Source organism: Polyodon spathula, chromosome 12, assembly GCF_017654505.1.
Source record: "Polyodon spathula isolate WHYD16114869_AA chromosome 12, ASM1765450v1, whole genome shotgun sequence".
NCBI classification, from domain to species: Eukaryota; Metazoa; Chordata; class Actinopteri; order Acipenseriformes; family Polyodontidae; genus Polyodon; species Polyodon spathula.
The window spans coordinates 42378883-42406621 of NC_054545.1; the positions used below are offsets into that span (position 1 = coordinate 42378883).

At 37.4% G+C, this 27739-nt stretch overlaps 1 protein-coding gene across 1 annotated transcript in view; it reads right to left on the minus strand.

The window, feature by feature from the left end:
- LOC121324465 (sodium channel protein type 4 subunit alpha B-like) overlaps positions 1 to 25914 on the minus strand; it is a 53018-nt gene extending 27104 nt beyond the window's left edge. Inside the window, exons 1-12 of the mRNA XM_041266387.1 lie at positions 25682 to 25914; positions 11873 to 12191; positions 10834 to 10952; positions 10125 to 10214; positions 9403 to 9531; positions 7147 to 7238; positions 5723 to 5980; positions 5219 to 5282; positions 3838 to 3979; positions 2465 to 2665; positions 1551 to 1745; positions 516 to 639 (exon numbers count right to left, since the gene is read on the minus strand). Of these exons, the coding sequence (XP_041122321.1) occupies positions 516 to 639; positions 1551 to 1745; positions 2465 to 2665; positions 3838 to 3979; positions 5219 to 5282; positions 5723 to 5980; positions 7147 to 7238; positions 9403 to 9531; positions 10125 to 10214; positions 10834 to 10952; positions 11873 to 12136 (1678 nt within the window). The 5' untranslated portion in view covers positions 12137 to 12191; positions 25682 to 25914. The remainder of the gene's footprint in view (positions 1 to 515; positions 640 to 1550; positions 1746 to 2464; positions 2666 to 3837; positions 3980 to 5218; positions 5283 to 5722; positions 5981 to 7146; positions 7239 to 9402; positions 9532 to 10124; positions 10215 to 10833; positions 10953 to 11872; positions 12192 to 25681) is intronic.
- Between the last annotated feature and the right edge of the window lie 1825 nt (positions 25915 to 27739).

The following is a 27739-nucleotide window of genomic DNA, read 5'->3' on the forward strand; positions in this document are numbered from 1 at the left end:
TGACATTGTCAAAAAATTATCTGACCGTATTTAACAACCCCCCCCCCTCATAAACAAAAAATAAAAAAAATAAATTAAAAAACAGACACAAATTTTTACAGCTTTTTTTATTAAACTGTGCTTGTATAAAAGTTGATGCCCCTGTAATTAACATTACCACATGTTTTAAAGTAATGCTGTATCTGTGTTAAATTGATTTACAGGTGTTTTTTTTTTTTCATTTAATTGCATAGGCCCTGCAAAGCAAAGAAACATTAACAGTTGTTAAGGTAAGTTAAATAACCTGAACATGAGCGACAGATGAAGTGGAAGAAAGGGTTGGCAATGGTGTTAGACAAGGTCGTCAATGGAGCCATAACTGTTCTTAAATCAGCCTTGTGTCATGAATAAGTAACTTCTAAGCTCTACACATGAAGAGCAAAATGGAGAAGATATATCATGTTTACGGCAAGCCCTCCCCATGCAGTGTACAGAATGCAGTCTTTTAATATGTCCAGGTATATATACTGAAGTACCTTCCATAGCACTGGTGAGGACACTCAAAGCACTGGCTGTTCTTTTTTCAAGACCCGGCTCATCTAAATAGGTCATATTCTGTTGGGATCCTGACTTCTTACTCCTTTCATCCTCAGCAAAAGACTAGGAAAACAGTGCAAAATAAGAGAAGCAGAAGGATTTCATTATTAACTTGCATTGAATTATCTAGTATCCTATCTGGGTTTTTTGGACTGACCTTGAAATCACTGATATCACCTGCTTGAACCTAAGCAATGGATATTAACAGGCTTCTGGAGGAAAGACCCAATTTGAATAATGTCAACCTGGACTCATTGAGCACCTGGCCAGTAGTGGTCGCTAAAGCGCTATTAGGCACACTAGACCCGCATGACTTTCCTCCCCAACCCTGTTAGAAAGCCTTGATCACTGCTAGACTTTCATAAAACAAGACAGAAAAAATATATATATACAAGGGGATATGATGGATATTTGTTGTGTTTTTGCTAATGTATAAAAGCAATTTACTCTTTACAGCATCCAATGCTTTATTACTTACAAAGACTAGGGTGTGTGAACTATGCATCAGCTGCAGAGTCACTTGCAATAACGTCTCACCCTATACAAATATCTGGTACATCATCAAAATGTCATTGTACTGTAAATCAATACATGTTGTATTTAAACATGTATTGCAGGAAAGGCACAATTTTAGCATATGCAACCTGTGCATAATGCAAATGCCTTTGGTTACATCCTTGTATAATGTGCACCTCTTGTATACTATATATGCATAAGAGTGCATGTTATATACTGGATATTACAGTAATATTCAGCGTTGATAAAAAAGAGCAAGGATGTTGTGACGAGGCACAGATTTGGATTGATGATATGTTGTGCTACGTGGAGTTGCAGATTAATAGTATGGGTATATTTCCTGAGATTTGCTCAGCAGAATGCAGATTGGAGACCTCTGTATTAGGAGTTAATAATAGTAATAGAAAGCTCGCAACTACTTGCAAACACAGACTTCACAAAGGCACAAAGAATCTTACTTGTTCATCTGTACAGACCCTGTCAATGACGATTCTGGGCATAGCTTTTCCATTGCAGTCTTTGATCTTGTCTCCATCGTCTCCAAGGCTGTGTTCATCGTCAGTGAATTCATGCCCTGACCCGCCACCTTTTTTCCGAACTTTATTACTAGCAAGTGATTCGTGACTGTCATGTGTACCTGCCGGACTGTGCATCTGAAAACAATAAAAGTTTAACTGATTAAGGTTGTTACCAGAAATACCAATCAAGGCAGATGAGATTGCACTAGTCAAACCACATACATTTATACAGTGACAATCTGAGAGTTGGCCTAATTGTATAGTTGTATGCAGTATATAATGTAATAGCTCAACATTAAAACAGATCTCTCTGAAGCTTTATACAAGTTTACAATGAAAATGAATAGCAAAAGCAGAGCAAAGTGTCTTAAATCATACATCTTATTCAGGCTACCTAAATGAAACATGATCAGCACAAGTTATCCCATTAACACGTACTGATTTTTTGGCAGTGTGAATGTGGTAAAGCACAGATACATTTGGCAAAGTGTAATAAATGCAAAATATAAATATAGTAAAAGCATACAGAAAAAATTAGAACACAGTCACACAGAAATTTGCCTTTTTGATTCAGTGCTTTAACATTTGTCAGCGGGTTCAGTTCCTGTTTGATACAATATATGATTCTATTCTTACTAGTCTCTTATGTCAAGGAAATAAAGGATTAGCAAGGTTTTAATCTCTGTCAGACAGCAACAGTTGTAAAGTAAGCAAATGGAAAAGAACAGCAGGTGCAGTAAATGACTGTAGATCAATATTTCGATAAATTGGAATGGTTCTTCCTTGTTTCTTTTAGTATTGATAAGGGTCTTATGACAGTTTAAAGTCATGAATATACAATAAAACCAACCAACCTGTCCCTCCTGCTTTTTCATCTGTTCTAAGATCCTCTGAAACTCCTCTTCTTTCTCCTGCGCCTCTGCTAGCGTGGCTTCATTCTGCTCTGCATAGGCCATGGCAACCACAGCTAGGATCAGATTGATGAGGTAGAACGAACCCAGGAAGATGATCACCACAAAGAATATCATGTAGGTTTTACCAGCTGCACGTAGCGTCTGGACAATGAAACACAATTCATGTTACCTTTAAACAGCTAATAATGGCAATCAGAAAAACCCTGTAGTAAAACCAAACAGAAGCAATGCAAAGTTCAATACCAGTAGCAATGTATCACTGTGACACAGATCGAATGATTCTTGGTGTTAGATCTCCCTCCCAACCTGCGAGGCAGCTGCATAAAGGGAACAGAATACCCAGGACTAAATGGCACGACAGTTTATTCCCAGGGTTAGGTTGAAGTCGGCCATTTAGAAAGGGGGCAAAGCTACGGTATACAAACTCAATGACCAGGACAGGAAACGACATGGCATCCTCGAATTGGAGGAGTGGATGCGCTTGTTGACCAAGGGATCATGGGTGATATTATAAAAGGGGATGTAGTGATGTGATCTGTTCCTTTGTGAATGGTTACGCTAAATGACCAGAAGGAGAACCTGTGCTGTGAAACATGAGTGTTTTGTTTGTTTTTGTTTGACATTAACAATAATGTTTGTAATTATTTGGACGGCTAACATGATCCGGAGCTGTCGCCAAAGGCCAACAATAAACCCGGATCAACAGCACTGCATGTCTGTTGTCACTAAAGAACTGTATTCACCGCGAGCACTAGAGCACGCACTGTGGACTGGTGTTTGTGTTTGTGTATGTGTTACGTGGGGGTGAACTGAAACAGGACTGTTATTATTTCAGGGCAAACCCGCGGGTTATAAATAAGCAATACACGCCGCTGTATTACTGTATTGCTTCATTAACATTGTTATTGTTTACTGCTGTTAGCCATCAGGCATTGGATTATACAATTAAACCTTCATTGCACCTGGGTTATCGTTATTTGTCTGATTATTGATCACCTGCTCACTGTTAACCACTTTGCCACAATCACTCATTAGGAAAAGCTATCAGAACCATTAGCAGACCAGCAAGAACAATAGATTTCAAACTAAGATCAGTGGTACTAATTGCAGTTGTTTATACTGGTATGATAGCATGGGTCAGTGTCAAAATATGAAAATTATGTACTATTCTGCAATTGTCCCTTATCTCTGAACCTTTACATTGCCTTTGTAGTGCAATCATTAACATTAAAGATGATTCAATGTAAATTATTTGTTTGCTGATGACACGTTTGGTCTTTGATATTAAAAGGGGTTCATTTAAAAATCAATACCAGTTGAAAGAGGTTCTCCCAAAAGTCCTGAGTCATGAGACGGAACAAGGAGAGGAAAGCCCAGCTAAAGGTGTCATAGCTGGTATAGCCATAGTTTGGATTCCTTCCAGCCTTCATGCAGACGAATCCTTCTGGGCACTTTCTGTCAAACAATAGTGATAAAGAATCAGTCTGAACAGCAGCAATAGAGAAAGGCAGTTAACACTTGGCTTTGAAAGAGTAGATCAAATTAGTTTACCTTCCAAATCCTGCTTCCAATTGAGATCTACAGCTGTGGCCAAAAGTTTTGCATCACCCTATAGAATTAACAATTTTTGCTTCATAAAGTCAAATGAAACCTGCTGAATAATGTTACATTAACATACTGAATTACATACTACTTTGTTTCATATACTTAACGAAAAACTGACAAAAATTGAAAAATGTAATATCTTGAAAACTAACATGAAATACTGTACTACTATTATGGCTTCTGGTACTCTTGTGCAATACAATTTTGTAGTTTCTTTGATTATGAAAGAAACTACAAATAAATGAAAGATCTAAATTATGTTCATATAGCTTTTTTATTATTATTACTGTATGTCTCAATTAAAACATTTTAGGTGATGCAAAACCTTTAGCCATAGTGGCATTTTGCTTTATAGATATGATATCTTACATTCGAACACATTTTACAGGTCACAAGTGGTATCTCAGCCTAGTCTCCAGTGGACAGTAGTTCATGTCACTGAACAAAATGTGGCACATGTTAACACAGCTGGTCAGAGTCCCAGAGCTGAATGGCAGGCATGGTATGGTCAGGGTCAGTACACAATGTGCTTGCTGCATAGCTCTGAGGGAAACTCTTATGGCATCATAGCTGGTGTAGCCAGCACCATGCCTGAAGGTAGCAAGTGCCATGGTTTCTCACCTTCAAGAATTCACAATAAAAAAATACATATATATATATAGATAGATAGATAGATAGATAGATAGATAGATAGATAGATAGATAGATAGATATAGATATAGATATAGATATATATAAACCTGTCTCTCGCAACTGTGGTGAAACAGCTAACCTCTCTTCTGAGCAAAACAACTGTTTGTTGGCATCCAAGGGACTGTGCATGCATTCCATGACCTCTGCCAGATGATACCTTCTGTCTGAGGTTCATGAAAGGAATGCATAGTAAATGCAGATGGATCTTCATGAAATTTAGCATACTTGTACAGACTGAGATGAGCTCAGGAATGAGAGCCAGTAGAGTAGAAGAGCACTTATTGAAGAGGCTGTGGACATCAGACGTGGTGCTGACGTACTCAATGCACCCAATGCTTATTTTCTACGTCTGATTTTCAATTCATATCTACATGTAGCAGATTTATAACGACCTACCCAGCATCTGAGCTGTTTCCACAGAGAAGTGCGTCAAGAGATCCCTCAAGAAAATAGTAGTTGTCTTAAAGATTAAAACAAATAAAAAAAAAGGTTAGAACACAAACAAATCCTGGAATAGCATACTGGTGTGGGATAAATCCTGGAACAGGAATTCAAATTGAATCACTGTTGCCTAGTCAACTTTTAAGAACAAAGTATGAAAATTTTACGTACAACAAACATTCAAAAATAATTTTCAATGAAGGCCAGTTTTCTAGAAATGTTATTTTTAACTTAGAAACCTGATTTTCAGAGGACCGCATTTCACTGTCTTGTTATTGTGTATAGTAAGTGGATTAATACAGTATACTGATAAGGTCCCAAGCATTTGCAAGTGTGCTTTATAGATATAGTCATTTTAGACTGCTACATGTTATAGTTAAGCAACAGATTTATACTCCAGGCATCATAGTGAAACTAATTTTTTGATATACCCTGCCAAAATACTGTCCCATCACTTACCATTATTGTTGATGTATTCATTCCAGTCAAAGCCACCAACAGTGCTATTATCTGTGTTATTGTAACCCAGGGAATAGCCATCGGCAACCCAGGTATCGTTGACAGGCGGGGGCCATTTGACACACTTTTGTCGTAGGTTACCCATGAACAACTGAAGACCAATGAGAGCAAAAACACTGAGACAGAACACAGTGAGAATCATCACATCTGCAAGCTTCTTCACTGACTGAATCAGAGCGCCCACGATAGTTTTCAATCCTGTGGAATGAGAGGAAACTCAATTAATCAAATACAGAGATTTTACCTAAAAATACTGAATGTATTGTTCAAAACAGAGGGGGAAGGTATTAGTACTACTGGGAAAGTGAAATGGACTGGCAAAGAGGGGTCTTTATTTTGAGTAGGTCTTTATAGCTTGGTGGAAAAGAGTTTTGTCTCTGCATACATTAAAATCTATTAGCATAAAATATGTAATAAAGTCCTTTTTTAATAATTATTTTAAAAATAATCTGGTTCTCTCTCTCTCTCTCTCTCTCTCTCTCTCTCTCTCTCTCTCTCTCTCTCTCTCTCTATATATATATATATATATACATATATATATATATATATATATATATATATATATATATATATATATATATATATATATATATATATATATCTATATAAGACCTGTTTGGTAGAACTGTGTGTTTCAACATTTCTTTTGTTTATTTGCTCATTTTAGTAAAAAACATGTTTAAATTAATAAAATGAAGAAAATATTTGTTAAAAGACTACAGTAAAGCCTGTCCTATTTTTGAGTGGTCTGAACTGAATTGGTCTCTGGGACTTCACTCTACAAACTAAGGTTGGTGTGACTATTTGAGAAGTGAACGTAAGCCTAAACAGACTTTCTTTATATCTGTTTAAGAAGCTTGCTTGTAATGTGGCGGCCGCCAGTTTGCACACAGTCTGTTAAATTGGTGCCATGATTGCAGTCGATCACCATCTGAGAGGGAAGATTAGAAGGACGATTAACTACCTAATCGATTCTAACCCCTGTCTATTCGCTGAAGATAAGTCTGGAACTACGTCTGTAGTGGTTAAGACCATTATGCAAAAAGCAAGGCTTGTCATGTGCCTGGTTGCTGGTTTGCTGCTCTCAGACATTATCGTGTTACAAAACTTTCAAACATTTGCATAATCAAATGCAGCCCAGGTATTAGGACTCTACCTGAACTTCACACTCACTTTACAGGATGGATGTGTCCTAATGCCTGTTGCACAGGAAGTGAAAATTAATATGGGGAACTTGCAAGAAAGCAGCAGTAAAAATCTTACAGAGGCCAGGAAAATGCATTTCTACACCTCAATGGCTACAGGGCAACCATCACTTTAGATAGAAATATACAGGGATATGTTTTCATTTAAATGTCACCTACCAGGAATAACAGTGATTGTTTTAAGTGCTCGTAGTACACGGAAAGTCCTGAGGGCAGAAACATTGCCCAAATCCACAAACTCAGTGAGATACCTGGAAATAAAAAAGCAACAAAGTGTTATATAGGTGGTCAAAAAGTGTCAACGTGATATTGCTGCATTAAGTCATTACTTCTGCATATGTTTTCAATACATTATACAAAAGGAAATGTAATACTGCAGATATAGTTTAACACAGGCTAAACTTAGATCAAGGCATCTGTCCACTAATGATGCCAAATGGTAGTATTATACATAAAATGACAGGTGATGTGAGAATAAATGGACCAGCCAGCCACCTAGTGGGAAAAAGTGCTAGCTGTACACTAAATAGGGCAGATCTAAATGTCATATTAAAAATATATATATATATATATATATATATATATATATATATATATATATATATATATATATATATATATATATATATATATAAAAACAGCGTTCTGGTACTTTTTTCAATAGGCAGAACCTTGACTTAAGAATCAACTTAAAATAATTTCGATGTGTGTGCACCGATGAAGTGATCTCTTTTCCATGTGGAAATCGAAATAATCTTTCTGTGCCATGCCACTGAACAGGCATTAGGAACCAGATTCCCTACGTGCCACTACTGATGGTACACAAATCGGAGTCTCCGTCTCTGATAACCAGCATGTATTTGAAATGCTTGAAGAGTCACATCACTCACGTTTCAGTCAGTCATTCTTGTGATGCAATGAAGAGAACATTAAGAACTTCTATCACAAACTACAGCACTAAAGTTTAATAGGGCTAACAATGTTTTTTTGTAAAACTGCTGATGACGAAGTAGCCAAATTGTGTTTTTTAAAGCCACCAAAAAACACACACTTACATTTAAGATTTAATATATATTATAAATGCAGAAATAAGTGCTACACGTTTATTTAAAAAAACACAGTAATGTTATAAACTATGTATTTATTTATTTGCTTTGAAAAAATATGCCATAAGACAACAGAGACATTGCTGTAAATTTGGTTATGAATCAATTTCCAAAAGAAAATGCAGGTATTCACCACAAATACCTGAACTGATATAGGAAGGGAAGGGATATACTAATTAAAAAAAAGGAAGAAGGACTCTATTTTTTTCAGTACAGGAAAGGCGATGTGGAACGCACTGGCTACAGCAATCTAGGATGTCTGTCAGCACAATAGCTAAACCATAATACATTGTAATAAAGCACAGTAAAAGCATTGCAAAGCTTCTGAGAGGATTATCAATCCCAGAGAGGATTAAACAACATGGCAAACCACTGTATTGTAAATACATAGCCATGAGAAAACTGCACCATTTCCATGCAGATTTAAAAATTTATATGAGGGCTTCAACGAGTAAGTTCTACCTATAATGATTTCTAAATATGATCTTAATTTTTTAGCATAGTTATAATTTGTCATTTAGAATATCTATTTATCTTCAGCATAAGAACACAAATAAAAACACTTCTAAAAATTAGGTTGTAAAATTATTTTCATAGAGTTCTGCTGTATTATCCATACTCTTCATCTAAAATGCTGCAAAGCTGAATCGTACATTCAGCACAGCTACGGCCAAAAGTTTAGCATCACCTAGAATTTTAGGATTGAGACATAATTTAAAAAAAAAGACTATATGAACATAATGTAGATCTTTCTTTAGCATAATGTAATCAAAGAAACTACAGAATGATATTGCAAAAGTCTACTGGAAGCCGTAATAGTAGCACATTTCATGTTAGATTTGAAATGTGTGACATCACAATCCTGGAAACTCAGTCAGGTTTTATGCTAGGTTGCTGGTACAGTAGTAACCCTACACTAAGCATAATCAATCAGCTGGACTCTTTACCACAAGAAGATCAGACTGCACAATACAGTCAAACCCAGTGCTGTTAACGGCTCTATCTGCTTACTGCCCCGCATTGAAATGTACCAGACACACTCGGATATCGCTCATATTTAACAGCTATGCAACTAATTGCCACTCAACTTGATATCACTTTGGAAAGTAAAAACCTGAGATAAAAAGGGTTACATGAGAGTAGGCTGCTGTGTCGTATTGGAATGAGTTCCACGGCTAAACTGTGTGTAGTTTTAACACTTGATTTATGTTTTTTAATGTTTATCGTGCCAGGCTGTCGGTGAACTCCTAAGTCAGTTTCACTGAGTGTCATTACAGACTAAATGTCACAGTGTACAGAATCTACTTACGCCATACTAATAACACAGAAATCCAGCCAGTTCCACGGATCTCGAAGGAATGTAAAATCACCAATACAGAACCCTCTTGCTAAAACCTTGACCAGTGCTTCAAAGGTATAAATGCCTGTAAAAGCATACCTGAAATGAAAGATGTTAGAAAAATAATAAGAAACTAACACACATACATAGACACAAACACGCAAAGGACCTAGTTTCACAAGTAGATCTGCTATGCTGCAAATTCACAAATGTATTGCTTATTATGAAGTGCTTTTTATTAAATGCAATCTAAAATTCATGATGCTGTGAAACACCTTAAAAATAATATTAACGTGTAAGTAGATTAAAAAAAAAAAAATACTGTTAAAAAAAAAAAAAAAGAACATATTCACTCTATAGCGTTGAGCATGAAAACGTTATTCAACTCAAGAACTCAACACTTGTAGAATAATTAATAACTGTAGAGCTGTTTAGCTCGGCTCTGGTGTTGATATCTAGACAAACCTAAAAATGTAAATTAAATAAAACTACGCATTAAAAAAATCTTAAAACGTACACTCCTGAAATTAGAATCAAGACTTTTTGATCGATTGTACCCGTGTTTTACGACCCCATTGCAAACCGCTTACCAATCGGGAGGGGTGGAAATCAACACACAGCAAGGGCTGTCTTCTACATGGGATGCAGAGGTCAGTAAATAATAACAAATATAAAATATATTTATAACTTACTCTACATTTTTACTCCAGGCCGGAGGGTTGCTCATTGCCATGAACACACAGTTTGTTAAAATGGTTACCATGATGATAAAACTAAACAATTTAAAATAGAGTCAAGGAAAGAACCCAGCAAAGGAAAGCAATCACCTCAGCATTATACTGTGTGTAACATTAAGCACTGTAACACTGTAAAAAAGGAATAGATGTGTTGTATGTAATTGTTAAAAAGCATTACTTGTCAGACCAAACTTTTAAAATTGTTAAAAATGATATACCCCTGATGTAGATGTACCCTGATTCAGACATTTTAGAACATGTCATGTTTACTGTACTATATCTAGTGTAGCTTACTGCAAACATTTGAAATGTTCACAATAGGTTAAAAATCATAAAGTTTTATCATTTGAAAAAGCACAACTGGTATTTTTGAATCAATAATAAGTTGACACAGCGGTATATGTGTCACATCCACTATGTGTGATTGCTGTGCTTTGTTCCTTCAGTATTCCCCCCAAAAAAAAGATATTCCACGAGACAGAAGTGTTTGGAAAACTATTACTACCATATACTGTAACGGTATACTGTGTACAACTAGTTTTACCATTTAAATGATTAGAGAATGACTACAAGAAAAGCTGCATGGTCTCAAGTTAATACAGTGCCTTTGCATGCCAAGCCAAGCCAATTCTAATAGAACCAATACAGATATCAAAAAGGATATGAATGTATAAGAATCTTGATGGCTCCTCTCCGGATCAGATTGAAAGGGCTCAGTATGTAGCAGGCAGGCTCAGCATTAAACCTGTAGATTGTCTTCCCTTTACTAATGACTATGAAAGTCTGCAAAACACAAAATACCATTTACACATTACAATTATTGGCAACATTGCTGCTGGGGCTCCTGTTGTCCCATGAGTGTTACTTAATACATGTTCTGCAGATGTAAGCTTCCCAACAAAGATCTTCTTAACCCTACTATTCAGTCCTGGACTAAAGGCAGTCAGCTTGATTAGTGTACAGTACTCTATATAATGTATGGCACCTTATTGTATTGTTATGTGGATGAGAGGCTGAATTTGAGATCAAACTCACTTTGCATGGGGCCTAACCTGCATTGGAACCCAGAACTAATGTAGTGGATTAACCCCCTACAACATTACTGAGATTCCTCATATATACCACCCTGAAGTCTGACTTTGTCAGCTATCAGAAGCTAAACCACGCTGAGTATGGCAGGTACTTAATCACTAAATGGACCCTTGTCTATAAAAAGTGGATTAACTGCATCTTTTCCATTTTTGAGATGCATCTTTGCACATTAGAACATATCTGATAATAAAAGCTAAATGGGCTAAGCTGTAATTTATTGGCAACTTGGTTTACAAGGGAATAGTTGTTTTATCACTATGGAATTATCTTGCAATTGAGGGAATTATAAATCTGGAACTTTTAAGTTCTTGTTATCGCCAACACCAATTACTGACAAAAAATGGTGATTCCCTGTGTGTCAGATATTAACGCTTAAAGTAAAATGTTATTTGAATTGTAGGAATCAATTATTTAAATCAGTATCTCTGACGAAGGTGTCTTCCGCAATTACGGGAATGGTAATTGCGTACAGCACAGTAAAACTAAATGCATGCTTTGTAAAGCACTTCTGACTAGATGAATGTAGCCACGTTCTGTTATTGGGACAATTGTATTTAACTATATTGTTAAGCATCAGTAACAAAAAAGATCAAACGGTCATGTTCACCAACTTTTTTTGCGCTGTAAAAGGGATCCAAGTCCTCTATTGGATCTGCAATGATTTCGGGAGGTGGGTCACCGTATATAAAGGGCAGGGGTTTGCCGGCCTCAAGGTTGCCGCTCGGCTTGGCTTCTTCCTCGTCCACGGTCTCTACATGCTGTTTCCTTTCCCTTTCAGATTTCTCTTTAATGATCCGCTTATTGATCTCGGCCAGGGACTCTGGAGTGAAGCGTCGGAAGGCATCAGGGCCTGTTGGTGGGAGCAGGCACGCCATCTTCTCATTCTGCACTAACGGAGATCCCTCTCTCTGCTTGCTTCTCAGCAAGGGTCTGAAATGAATGAATTGAAGTCATCAAGTGCATGTTTTACCATATTGTCTTTTATATGACTGGAGTTCCAGGTGTCATTTTACCAAACTGCCTTAGAAGAACCTCAGCTATGGACACGTATTGTAGAGAATAGAGGATGTTCATAAGACTGAAGTGTATGTAACTAGAAAACTGAATCGGTCAACACCTTTAACACAAGGAATCACTATACAGAAGTAAATATACAATTAGGTACATTATATAATACTGTATTACATAGCTACTATAAAACGTGCTGATAGATGTCCTCATTCCTATCATCTTTACAATGTGTTGAGAATCAGTCTTGTTCACACACTGTTGAAATGTTGTCAGATGTCAAGATGACAACAACTGTGATGACAGAATCAACGTGGCTATGTGACAGCACGGTGGAAATGGACTGTAGTATAACTTAGGGAACTCACATATTGGCTCACATTTAGTGATAAATAATTGTCTTTTAAATTAAATATGTACCCTGTTGACATTTTCTAACAAACACAAAAACAATTTCCACCACCCATGCACTGATGTCAAATATCTGATTATAAATTACAAGATTCTACACTCTTTTATGTCAAATACCTGAAGAAATTTCCAATGTGGTCTTGAAGCTTTACTTTAAACATCTTAGTTGGTCCAATAAAAGGAATCAATTTCAACATTTTCCAGGCAAACAAACATTTGCCACAAAGTACTTTATACCAAAACTCCAAGACAGAACAGCATTTTTTAAGGTGTATATATATAATATATATATATATATATATATATATATATATATATATATATATATATATATATATATATATATATATATTATATATATATATATGTGTGTGTGTGTGATTTTAAAATTACAGCTGACTTTGTTTCTTGTTATTCCCTGTTATAACCGTTACACAAGTGCACTATAGTAAAAGCATAACAAACACCAATAAAGCACAGTGAAATGAATTAAAGCATAGGTATAAGCACTGATGAAAATAATGAGGTATGATAAAACATATTAATAAACAGGGTAAATCAGGGTAAAGTATGGTAAATGCATTGTATAACCATAGGAAAAACATGGTAAAACTGCAAAACATAGCATGCAAAAATAACGTTGTAAACTTTTATAAGGAAAACAAGACATGGTCAACTTATAGGTGAGTTTTTACCCATCTTCAGTGGCTACCTTTGAAATTCAGAATTTAAACACTGTTCTTTTAAAATCACATCATAATACCTATTTGTTTTATTAAGCTTTTGATCATTTTGTTTGAATTACAGTAAATGGTTGCTTTGAGGCAGCAATACTGTGAACGGTGCTATATAAGTGTCACAAACACGCCTTTCTCTATATGTTGTACTGTATGTAACCATTAGCATTAAAATACCAGCGTTACGATTACATCAACAGCATATTATCTTTATAAAACACATACCCTGCCACTCACAAAAGGAAAAGTTCCTTTATGAATCTAGTATGTCTTAGTCTCTATGTCATCTCAGTACATATTATGTAAGATGCTAAGAACCTATTTGCATACAGTGGCGACAAATATAATAGTTCTCCCTCTTGTTCGTGAATTAAGCATGTTTAAAAAATTTATTAAAAAAATACCATTGCTGTTCAGATAAACCTGTTACAGACTGGCGGCTGTGCTCAGTTGTTCAGACTGTCAGTCGCGTTGTGGTATTTAAAACAAGCCCCAAACGTCCACCAGTTTAGGATATTACAAAGAAACCCTGCAGTTGTTGGGTGGGCTACGTTACTGCATCAGTTTCTTCTTATCACATGCTGGCAGGCATGCTTCTCTACATTAACCCGCCAACATTAATTCATTATTGGGTGCGTTTTTCCTGTTGGAAAAAAAAAGTGCTTAAAAATCATGAAACAAAATGTCATTTTGCACACTAAGTTGATATTTACAGTATATAATGCAGGGTTGGGTGAACAATTAGTCAAAACAAATTGGCTGCTTCAATGGAGGACATAGCGTCCATCGGCGCCTCTGAGGAGGTAGGCAAACAGGAGCTGGCGTTCCCATCTGAGGATGTGGAGTCGGACAGCACGTCCGCTGAGGTTCAGCTCTCTCTTTTAGCAGAGCTTCTCCCACTGATCAAGAGGGCCACTGCAGTCTTGCAAGTGCCCTGGCCTATCTTTGATGATGAGCCTGCCACCTCTCCTGTGCCCCCACCCAGTGCACCCGGATTTTCTTTTTGAATTCCGGTTGTCCTGGGATCACCCTGCTATTGCTCCGGTTGTTTCCCAGTTGATGGACACCCTGTATAGGGTGCATGATGTGGAGAAGCTGGGGACCTCAATGGCTGCTCTGGTACAGGCGCATCATTTAGTGCTCCTGCCCTGTCCATCTGACCCTACAAGCTGTGCTGGGTCTCGGAGGTGATCCTCGAGCGTGCCTATTAAGCGTGTGCATTCGCCAACTATAATAGTATTCTGGTAGCCCACCAGTCTTATTTGCTGAGGTCCCTTCCCAACAGTCACAGGCCATCACTACAACAGCTGGAGCTGGGCCTAGTTAATAAGAACCGGCTCTGTATGTCAAAACACAATGGCCAGGCTGTAAACAGGAACCTGGCTGAGCTGATAGCTGCACTTAGGCAGGTCTAGCTTTCCCAGGCACGCACGTCTGACAGAGACAAAGCACTGCTGTTGGATGCTTCTATTACACCAAGGTATATGTTTGGTCCCGCGGTGGATGAGATGCGCGTAGAAGCTGGTTTGCTTGCTTCCCAAGTGACCACCCCAGTGTGCAAACCAGCAGTAAACTAGCACCCTAGGCCCCAGCAGCCTCAAAGACCGAGCTGGTGCCAGAGGTGGTGTTCAGAGCTGGCCCGCGGCTCCTCACAGTGGAGTCTTTAATAGGTTCTGCTGCTGGCGCAGAGACAGAAGCCTCAAGCATCAAAGTACTCAATATCTGGACGACTGGCTCATTTGAGCCCAGTCTCCAGCACAGGCAGAGGCCCACACAGAACTGGTCACCGACCACCTTCAATGGTTGGACCTTACAGAGAATCATGCAAAGAGCCAGCTCATTCCTCCTCAGATAGCCTCCTATATAGGAGTGTACTTGGACTCCAGGTCCATGCTGTCCACTCTGTTGGATGAGTGCAGAGAATAGCCGCCTATTTAGAGATTTTTCAGCTAAACAGAGTGCTCACGGTAGTGATGTTCCAGAGACTTAAGAACATAAGAACATAAGAGGGCTTGATGGTAGCAGCTTCCTAGAGACTTCCTGCACATGCACCCTCTTCAGGCATGGTTCAACCTGCAGGGTTTTTTAGCCCGTGTTGAACAGAGGCTATCTATTGACAGTGTCTTGTCACTGTCTAAAGGTGCTTTCTTGGTGAAAACAGCCTTGCCATCTATGCCTAGGCGTACCACTGGGCAGTGTCACCAGAAGGGAGGTTGTCACCACGGACGCTGGGCTGGAGTGTTGTGTGGAATGGCAGAGGTGTGGAACCCCCCTTGGCAGGGTCTCCACATCAGTGTTTTAGAGCTTCCTCTCACTATGGACAGTACATCTGCCTGTGGGGACAAACTGAGCGGCGGACCTCCACTCAATGAGAGTCCCCAGCTCCTCAGAGTGGTGAGCCTCATTTTGGAGAGATACAGGAGAGCAGAGATAGCTCTCTTTGCCTCCCAGGAATCAACCCATTGTCTCCTCTGGTTCTCCATAATAGGAGGCGGGGACCCACTGACCGCTAGCGCTGCCCAAATAGTGTGACCAGCTCAGTCAGACAGGGATGCATTCTCCATTGCAAAAAGCCTGCTTAATTTTTACAGAGGCCACGACAAAGGTTACGTGCCATACCAATCCTGCCTTTTTGCCAAAGACGATATCAGCATTCCATGTCAACCAGTCTGTGGAATTGGAGGCTTTCCATCTGCCGCCTTTCCAGTCTGACAGAGCGACAGCTCCACACGCTCTGCCCGGTTCGGGCCCTGGTGTACTATGTTGATAGGACGAAAAGTTGGAGGCAGTCTGAACAATTTTTCGTCTGCTATAGGGCAAAGTCCCATGGTCCAGGCCTGCGTAATCAGCGGCTGACCAAATTTGACAGCAGACACAGCCAGGACTGCCTATGAGAGAGCCAAGTTGCCCCCTCCAGATAAACTCACTGCCCATTCCACCAGGGGCATGGTAACTTCATGGGCTTTTTTTTTCTAGGGTGCATCTGTCAAGGACATTTACCGTACAGTAGTGTGGGCTACTCCCCAAACCTTTAGAGACCTCTGCAGACTTAATGCTGTGGATCCCCAACACCCTGGTTTTGGAACTAGTGTTAAGGACAGCTTCTCAGTCGACTTTTACAACACAGGCGTAGATTTGACACACCCATACGGTAATGGTACCCTGAAATAGAAATGTAACACTTAACCTTGAAAGTCTCTGCATCCATGATTGCAGCAGGCTTGAATGAACAATGACGTTAAGGTCTGTGACCGTAGTGCTTTTATGTACCCGGTGGCAGGCCATGACTGCATCACAGGCTCGTCGGGCAGCTTTGAGATATCTTATTCAGGTTTCGGGTCTTTAGAAGGTAAACACGCATATTTTAGGGAACCAGGGTTATGATAATAACCTATGTGTTTTGTTTGTTTGTTTTTACCTAAACTAGACATGAATATTCTGTGGATTCTGGAATATTACATTCATTTTATTACTTTCTAAACACACATTTACACCACCTACAAACAACTTGTTCAGCGTTTACAGTATTTTGGAGTTAACAATTGAATTAGCTTAATGTAAATGACTATAATTTATCATTTCACCAACAGCTGTTTTTCTATCTGAATCTTCCTTCGGCTAACAGAAAATGTATTTCAAACACATGTCTTAAGAGAAAGGTTACCAGTACAGGTTTGTACAACAAACTAACAAGGCATTTACTATTAATATTACAGTTGGCCACAAATTTGACAACAATAAAGTATATGGCTGAAATGGATTTGGTGATTTTCTAGATTTGCTTTAAGACAGTGGCGCTGGAAAGTTGTGTGGGGGTGATATGATGGTTCCTCAGCTGCTGCAGACGATCAGCGACGGTATCAGGTTTCTGCACTGAGATGACTCGGCTCATTCCTGCAGCACTGAAACCTCGATCTCTCACATCACACCGATAAACAGCTCAAATACCAACTCAGCTTACCAGCTCCCACTCTCCAACTTTATATTTTACTCAAGCAAAAATCCCCTTGCTTCCGCCCTCTCCTAAATCCAATATGTCGCTTAAAGTTAAGCTTTCATTCTTTCTTCCAGAAAAGGCTGGCAAGTTCTCCCACAGCTATTAAGCTACAAGTCGCCGTTCTCTCTATCTATTAAAAGGCTTCTGCTGTGCACAGAAAAGTATTTTGAAGATATTCCCAAGGTGGTTTCTTTTTTTTAAGACTCAGAACCACTTGGGTTGCTCATATGTTTTCATACTATTTTTGTACAAATAAGTGACATAGGGGTTTTGCATTTCTAGCTTTTAGCCGTGGTAGATCAGAGTCCCTTTTTCCAATCCCTAACTTCCTCGTGAAGTTTCAAGTTCATTTCATCACACATCTAAGGTATCAAAATATTTGGCTTAATAGAAATCACCTTCAATACATGATTGTAGGTGATTTGAATTATTTATTTATCTTTACTCTTAAAGCTCTGCAGTCATACACAATTTTGCACTGTATCTAATTTCCTTGGTGTCTATTAAATACATTATTCCATAATTTAGTCTTCTTGTGCTGAGGGGACTGCCTATTGTATTGTGTGTGTTCTGGGAGTAGAGATGGAGCAAGATAAAGAGAGAGGACACATGGTTTTGATAGTCAGATATAATGTTACTTTAGCAGGTGGGTGAACAGCCTCAGGACTCTGGACTTGTCAAACCCCATTTATCCTGTAGAAACAGGTATGCAATGGTTTAGGATGGTAGAATGTAAGACTGAAAATAACAACAGATTACGGCAGTGTTCTAAGATAAAGAGGAAAAGAATGGAACGGCTGTGTTAGTGCATTGATCTTTCACATATTCACATACAAGACAACTTTCAGTTTCAATGACAATATCCAGGAATCACCACCCTGATGTAAAAACATTTAGAGAAAATAATGCCCTTTATTTTGAAGTTTACTTTCCCTTTATGACTCGAGACAATGCTTGGCCACCAACTGTCACTGTGTACCAAATTCAGTTTCAATGACAGCAAAACACAGTTACAATACTTTGCCACCAGTGGCACTGTGTTCTATGCAACACAATGATTGTAAATGCATACTGATAAACGGTTATAAAAAATCAATTGTACTAATTATTATTGCATTCCTGTATACAATGTATCCATTTAATGAAATGTTCTTTATACTGACAGAGATGCACATGGTTATATGGCTCCTGGGTGCTGCATTAGCCAGACCAGGAATGTGAGCTGCTACTTATAATCAGGAAGCTTAGTTACAGTGCATTGGTCTGATAGCATCAAGGCAGAAATTATAGAAGCTCATGGCCTCCATTATGCTGGGTTTGTGATAGGCACTTGAGAGACTCATTTAATAGCCTCTTTTGTGCTAATAAACAATTGGCTTAATATCCTTTAAACTCGTTCACACATACAGGTTTATATTCTCAAAGCTCCTATCCAAATGGTCAATTGCACATTTGTTTTCAGAAAGGCGACCACATAAAGTAAGCCAACTAGAAATAAACAACCTTTCAGAAACAATCTGGAGTAAACACATGAAAATTTGCCGATTATTTCATGAGCAAAACCAAACAGTATAGTCATTGTAAAAGTCTAAGTATAGTATAACGATGACAGCTCCAGACTCTTTGCTCAATGCAAATAATCATCAGTAACAGAGGTTAGTTAGGGTAGATATCAACCAGCACTGTGTATGTGGTCACTTTATTAGGAACACTCTCATATGTTTCTTGTGAGAAATGTCAGATCTGTGCACATCAGAGCTAGCCCTAAAAGTCCAAGAGTCCAATACTAGTTCAAGACAAATAGGAAATGGAAAGCCCCTTTATCAGTGAAATTATAGTCTACTTGTGTCTTTAGCAAAATGTATACAGGGTTATGTTTTGAAGAGCCATTGTTCAAAACATATGAAATGCCTAATTTGATAAATTGTCCATTTTGATAAATTATGAAACACGTTCACTGTACAATTTGCCGAATTGACAACATCTAAAACAACATTAAAAAGCTGAAATACTGACTGATGTAAACAGCAGGAAATAAATGTGCCTGGTCTGCAAAATTAAAAACCTATTATTATTTTTTTGCACCTAAAAGATCAGTGAAAGACGAATAAAAGGAACTAAAAGCTATCATCAGCCAGTTTATCAACTTAGGAGTAACATGCATAACCATACTATTAGACAATTGTGTATTATTTTGACACTGTACATAATTTTACTTCAGTGTGCTTCAACTGTCCAACAGAACTCAACAGACCATTTTACAGTTCCCCGTAGCCTTCCACCTGGATGGGTTCCTATGGAGTAACTACCAAAGTCATCTAAACAGTCAGACATCAAGCGGAGATGATTGTGTTATTCCCCAGTTGCAACTAAATGAACTATCAAGGGAGAAGAAAGCTTGTGGTTTTAAACCCTACCCTGGTGTCACTAGAAAATACAAGATCCTTCCTGGGTGTATTGTTGCTATAATGCCTGATTTACAATATTTTCAGAGTATCCCCCCCTCCCTACTTGATTAGTGCAGTTATATCGAGGTCAGTTTTTCATGCAAATAATTTCTGCATTTTTGATTCAGAATTTATCTGGAATTTTGCTGTGTGCAAGGTACTTTTGGGCAACTGTGAAATCTTAAATATGACTGGACATTGTGGTTGTAAAAGCATAGCGAGAAAGCCAAAGCAAGCATAGTAAAGCCCATACTGAATTTGTACAATATTAGAAAAAAATGAAAAAATGCATATTATAAGTACTGTGGAGAAAGTCAAGTAAAAAATGCATATTATAAGTACTGTGGAGAAAGTCAAGTAGACTAAAATATCACTGATTATGTTTTGAGTGTATTGAAGTTATGGATGAAAAAATGTGGAAACTGCAGAATTACTATGCAAAGTTGCATGAGGTAGTACTGCTGTCTGTTTAAACCTTGGTTCTAACACATTTAGATTGAACCAGTTGTGTTTCACCTTTACTACAAACAGGTGGCTGGTGTTTGTGGCATCAACTGGCTAAGGGAACTTAACCAAGTTAATAAATCTATAACCATACATACAGATCATAACTGCCCTGTTCGTTAAACTAATTACAGAGTTCATTCTTAACTATAAAACACACAGGTGTTTAACATTGGTAAAAACTAGTACAATTCTTTGACAACTGTTTTGACTTAAATAATTTCTATATAAAAGATTCAATTTGTATTACAGATATAAATTTTTAAAAAATCAGAACAGTTTCTTCCTTAATGTAGTCACTTCCCACACAGTAGTTCACATGAACCACTGGAGCAGAATCAGTTTTTAATTACGTAGCATTTCCCTTCAAACATCTGCATTTCTCAGAATAAATTAAATATATAAAAAAAGAACTAACCAAAATGACTCTACTGTGGGAATCAAGTTGTTGTGCTTTTTCTCTTCAATCGCAGGGCGCTTTAGTTACTGAATGTATATTTGCACCATGTTACAGTTTCTTTTCTAGTATCTATTTTATAATGCATCTTTTTTTTTTTGTTCAAATCCCAATAAAATAAATAAAAATCATGATCAAAGGTGATATGGTATCATTCAGCTAGTCAGGTATTTATCATTATCCTAGTTCCTCTTTTCATTCTTTTCAGGTAGTCATGCAAATGTATCTCCATGAATAATAAATACCATACTCTACTAGCAGATCTGTCACTTTGTAACTAGGGCCTTAGTCTTTACACAAAAATGTAAAAGGAAAAAAAGAACTATAAGCACGCACCTTAGGGACAGTCTACCCTAATGTACCTTCTGCTTGGTTGGTTATTACTAGCTTTGTGATTCAAATTGGATTTTTATTTGCCCAAAACACAGTTCAAGTAACCCTCAGTTCAAATGGTGCTAAAGTGTGCAATATTACACATTTGGACTGCCAGAAGCAAAATTCTTCTTTTAAAACGTGTATTATTCTCAACTCCACCGTTAGGCATTAATTAAAAAAGGCTATCACTACTATCTTGCATGAATAATTTGTAACTCAGATTCTTAAAATTTAGAATAAGCGTTCAATGCACTGTACTTAGACAACTCAGCATCAACAACAGCATCACTGGGCAAGAGACAGTTAATCTTCTTATGATAACATGGCCCAGTCCATACTAGAAAACAGTTCTACCACAGTGGCTGGTGTCTGTTTTCAAACATCTATTCTTCAACCTAGCTGCACAAACCAGAGCACTGTGTATATCTCTACAAAACTAAGTGTAAGTGTATACAGCATCCCTAAAGGTCTGAATGAAGCCATCAGCTATAAATATCGCAAGCACACAGGGGCTGCTGTGGATCTGGTGCAAATGTTGCTACCGCAGTGACATGTGCAGCTTACTTAATGTTTTACCCAAAACCCTGAGTGCACCAGTACAGGCGTGTATACGTTACTCATGAAAACTGCAATGTGCTACAGTCAAGCTCAGCTCATTTTAGAAACTGTTATGAAAATGCAGCACGCAAGTACTTTAATGCTAGTCCAGTGAGAGGCAGTTGGCAAGCTGAACTTTCCAGATCTACCACCAAAGAAATACTACTCCCCTTAAGAGTTTCCTGATTGTAGCCAGAACATTGTCAAGTATTTAAGAGAATACATATTTTGTGAGCAATAGTGTTAATACTGTATATCACACTGTCTATTCCAAAACAGTGGTGTATCTCAATACTGCAGCTCTTAACCTCTATATTAATCCAGCAGCGGCTTCCTACAAGGGTTCACTTATTAATATTACTACACAAAATAAAATACAGTGAAATGAGGTCTGTGGAAAAAAAAAAGATGTATACATTTTAGGTTGGCCGTATTGTTAAGATCACTAAAATAGACCCCAGAGTCTTGCCTGTCATACATCATTTAAACTGTTTGTCTTGTACATCAGTTTCTGAACACTGCCTAAAATGAAATAATAAAACAATCACAGTTCCAGAGGAGCCAAAAAAGGCTGTTGTATAGCACTGAAGGGTGATCCAACTTCAACATTATCTCCCATCACATTCAAAACAAATGCATAAATCAATTGAGATATTCAGATCAATTCCGTCTGACTACCCTTCAAAACTTACCCCAGAGTAGTTAATACAGCTGCAGGAGAGGTAGATTTCATTTATTTTCCTGAACGTTTAAACATAAAGATTAAAAACACTACACTTGACATTTGGAATGTTTGCAATCTGTAAAGTATCTCTAGCTTTCTGTATTTCTGAGAGGGGAGGGGAGAATGCTGTTAAGGAGAATTATCACTCAAGGACATTTTAAAAAACAAAACCAATTCACTCAGAGAAACTGGTTCAATCCATTAAATTCCACCAGATCCATTTAGCACTTGGTTTGCAAAAGTACAAGAGATTATTCATAGATTATTCATACAACCACAATGATGTGTTATGTGAAGGGTCAAAAGCAATGGCCAGCTTTTACAAACAGTCCTACGAGGCAATATGGAAAAACATAACATTTAAGCAAGGGAATTGATTTAATTGAGAATATGTTTAAAAAAAGAAAAACTACTGTAAAGTCTTTCTATTAGGCGTGGGCAGGGCGGCTGGATTCTACAATAACAGTGAATTGTTAAAAGTTATTATTAGCAGTTTCATTACAAGTACTATGCAATATTGAAAAGCTTCATGTCCCTGTTGGAAGTCCGTGTCTGTCACAATATGCAGACAACGGGTCCACTAAAGATCATACAGCAGATGAAACATTGTCACTTGTTTCTTAATACAGTTACTCAGTGTTGTGTTAATGTGACTATCAGCTCAGGAGCTGTTCCCCAGTGCTAATGAACTGCCATAGAGATCTGTAATGTAGGAGAGATCAGCCAAGGTGTATTTTTTTGTTAGTGAGCTCCAGGACCATCTAGTGCAGACAAATGGATTGCCAGCAAAGCCACTGGCTGATCTAGACTATATTATTATGTCCATGGCATGCAACTAAAACTGAAGCGCAGCGCCTAAACACAGCCTTGTAAAAAAAAAAAATGAAACCACAGTATTTGGAAAATTGGGATAAGAACAACTAATAATGATTGCAAATATCATATAAAAAGAACAGGTAACAATGTTACACTGTACACAAATATCACACTGTTATGGTAAATTTACCTTAATACTGACTTAATAAAATTGCATGTAAATTAATTCTAGTGTATATTTCTGTATTCTCAAAGGCACCTCATTTTTTGTAAAGGATTTACACTAATTGGACAAATTTTACCATAAAAAAAAAACTCTGGAGCAAAGTAAACACGTTGCAGAGTCAACCCATGGAGGTTTTGTACCTTATTGACAGTGTTATGGCAGACCTGACTGAAAATAGCATGATGCTGCATTCAAAGATTTAGCTGTTAAACCCTCTTGAATTCATTATCATTGCAAAGTACATCATTGAAGGTACATTTAACATCATGTTTTATCATTTAAAAGCTATTTAACTTTTAAAATATTTTATCAAAGATAAAATTAAACTAAAAGAAACTCATCACACTCTTAGTATGTCATTCCACACAATGGTCTGAATATTTAACAAAACAAACCGGAGTGGATTTCTGTCCGTGCAACAAGCATATTACATATCAACTCTGTGTTTAAATCTGCCAGCTACTCTGTTAATTATATATACCTAGTATTGGTCTACAATAAAGCTTCCATCTTTACCAGGCACACAACGGTCTTTCTCTCCTTTCCACAGCAAACAGCACATTGAAGCTATTTGAATAAACCTAGGGCTCTTAACCCAATGAGCAATTTTCTCTTTCAAAAAAAGTCAACGATCATGTGCAACCAAATAAATCAATATTCAAAGTAAACAGTGGGGTCTTCAAATTCTTTAAAAAGATGCATTTACAAGGCCTGATGTGTAAATGATCTGTTTTTCAATTGTTATTTCCCTGCAGTGAAACCACAGGTGAAATATCCCCATTTTTATCATTGTACCATTATACAACAAAACAAAAAGTAAAAAGCCTACCTTCTTAAGGACTACCGTATTCAAGACACCGCCTCAACTCTGCAGAACTGGTAAATAAAAACCAAAAACAAACTAGCCGCTTGTGGGTTGTGGATATCAATGACTGCTTTGTGCTTGGTGGAGCAGCATACAGTTCACCCGATTTCAATATTTCAGTGTGACTTCCTGCAAAAAAACTTGGACAGCTCTGCTCACAACTGTACTGTATGTTAGAATGACAGGCAGTTCCGTTAGTTAAAGTTAAACCATACATTATATAAGCAGTATGAAGATATTGTACCGGCTTCACTGTGGGGTTATTGCAGTGAACTTGGTTTTGGTCCACGATGCATCATGATTTAAATACTACAGATGATCAGTTTAACTGTTGAGAGTTGCAAGACATACACAGTTTTCAGAATTGCATTCAACCTGACGTGTTTTGTAATTAAATCTTGGTTTACTACATACTCGTAATCATTCTATCACCATCCCTGTCGTTGACTTATGGTCAAGCAAATTCCCAAACATGAATGCACATAACCCCAACAGTATTGCTGACAGACTGCAAACAGGAAACCTTATAACAGTACAGCAAAAAAACTAATCAGAAAGATACACTATCACAGTATATTTTTAATTATTGTGATAAACAAACACCGCTGGCTGATATACTGGCTAATTCAAGTGTCAGAAAATGTAGTAAATACAAGTCGAGTTCCTTGTGTGAGCAATGCATGATGCCTTACTCGATTAGGAAGACATTCAAGCATTTCGAAAGACACTGCACAGTGGACACATATGACAGATCAAATGTCTGTCAATTAAGTATCATTTCAGTTAGAGAACAGTACACAAAACCAACGCATCAGGTCCCAACACAGAAAGAGAGCCTTGTACGATATACTACTAGCACTGTACCTTACTACAAACTGGCATGCAATATCAAATAGGTTTAGCACAACTACACCATTTCCTCAATAATTAACCTTTTCAATATGTCACGTGGTAACCAGTAGTGTTAGTGTTTTGGTAGGGTGGAAAGTCACCAAAAAAGCAACATAAAAAAATTAAATACAGATAGATAGATAGATATATAGATAGATAGACAGATAGATATACCAACAATATTATGTTTTCTAACCACATATATTTTGACCAGTAAAGCTTTTCAGTCTTCAAATTTAACAATAACATTTCAAAACACAAGCATTAACACGCACCATTCCACACAAAGTAAAATAAAGGTTGTTGTTATTATTATTATTATTATTATTATTATTATTATTATTATATTATTTATTATTATTTACCTTGCACAAGCAAACTTAAAATTTCCACACAACCAAGTTATAGTCTGAGACTTTCACTCTTCCTTCAAGTCTTGACTTTACTAAGGAGTGTTTATCGGAGCAGTCCCCGCCAGTCCCTTCTGCAGGACAGCTGTTGCTGACGCAAGGGTGTCTTGAGTGAAACCTGAGAATTACCTCAGGTAGAATCATCACTTTGCTCAAACTTTCTGACACTTACAATCTGCACGGCTCGAGCGGCAGCCAGGCAGCAGAGACCGGTCTACTTCTAAGATATTAACTTGCCAGCCAGGATAGCACGAGTGATGAGTGATGCAGTAAAGCTATCAACTTTGGAGAGGTCGTTAGACTTGACGTGAAGTTACTTCATGAATGTATTTATTTATTTTTAAAGTTACAGCAGAAGTAAGCCGGGCTGCGTTATAAGTGTAAAAACGACTGCATTATACTGCAACATACAGTTAATTTACTGGAGTATGTCATTTTGAATGGGCTGTATTTTTTTTAGACCTAATCTTTTTTTTTTTTTTTTTTTTTTAATAATTAAGGATAACTTCATTAACTTAGTGAGTTGCCCTATATTAACAACAATAAAATGCATAAAACCGTCGGTGACTTATTAAAACAGTCAACTCTTGACGGCCGTGCTACGTTCTTATGCTCGCTAAAAGTAAAACTCGAGTTCTACTGGACCTGCGCTCGGGAAGTCGCAATGCATGAGAACCGTGCTTTGGCAATGGTTAAGGTCGCTCATGTGATGTGATATTGAAGGCAGCCTTGCCATTTTGGCGGTTTGCCTTGAAGATATAAACTGTTGTAGTATTTAGTCAAACACGTTTTACCTTTGAAATTAAATTCAAACGCTGGCAAACAGAGTACATGTGGAAAATATGTTTCATGAAAAACACATCCAGTTCAGTCAGAAACACAGGTGTTTCAAAACATTATTATTATTATTATTATTATTATTATTATTATTATTATTATTATTATTATTATTATTATTATTATTAGCAGCAGCAGCAGTAGTAGTAGTAGTGGAATTCTATTTTTAAGAAGTCATATAAGTTATATCGCATAGGATAGTATAACTGTGCAGAATCGCTCTTATAGCTTTAAAAAAAACAGCAGAACATTCATATAAGTATTGATAACATGTATAACTGTAAAACTGAAAAGTATATTGTTTAACAGATGTCCTTGAGTTAATGGCTCTGACTGTTGAAATCTGGAATTTTCTAATACTTTTGCTTTGAGACAAATGTTATAACAATATTTTATTAACACTGTTGTTTTTTAAAGTGATTCTGAACATGTAATTAATTATACAGTAGTTTTCAGGAAGGTGTTATTGCAAAATCGCAATATTAATAATACCATTCCTCAATGAAGGGCTGTCTATTTTTGGCATACTTTTCAAGGGTTTTTGTATGAAAATAAATTGGTGTTGTGAGGTGCAGCAGTGCTACAGTTATTGAGTAGTTAAATGGACATGCCCCCCCTCGCTTGCTGCAGCAGTGGACAAAATAATTAGTGTGCATGCATTGCAGAGTTCATATATCCTAATAAATACCCTTCTTCTCTGTATCCACAGTTGCCTTTAGAGTACATTGGCTTTGCTGTCTGGATCAGCAAGGTATGCACAAGCCATTCATTTCCATTTGATGTTAACTGTTTGCTATAACTAACCTGTTCCTGTGGTGTTGAAATAGGGACCACTTTCTTCATCTAAGCCCTGTGTGAAATCTAGTGCTAAGGATTTGAAACATACTGTATCCATTTTCACTTCTCTACAATAGGCTGCCCATGCAGCAAAGTGATGCCACCCTGAAGAACCACTAGCTGACCACAGCAACACTGGTAACACAATGGGTTTGGAACAAATATAGCACATCGGTCCTGAAACAGTGTAACGTAGGGTTTGAGTGTGTATTTGTTCCTTCCATGATTGGTACAGTATGTCAAAAAGTATATGAGAAGCACTGTGATACCATTTTACCAATTGCTCGTAAACCATTGTAGCTGTTCTTACTGTATACCTAGCTCCTCGGTGCAGGACCA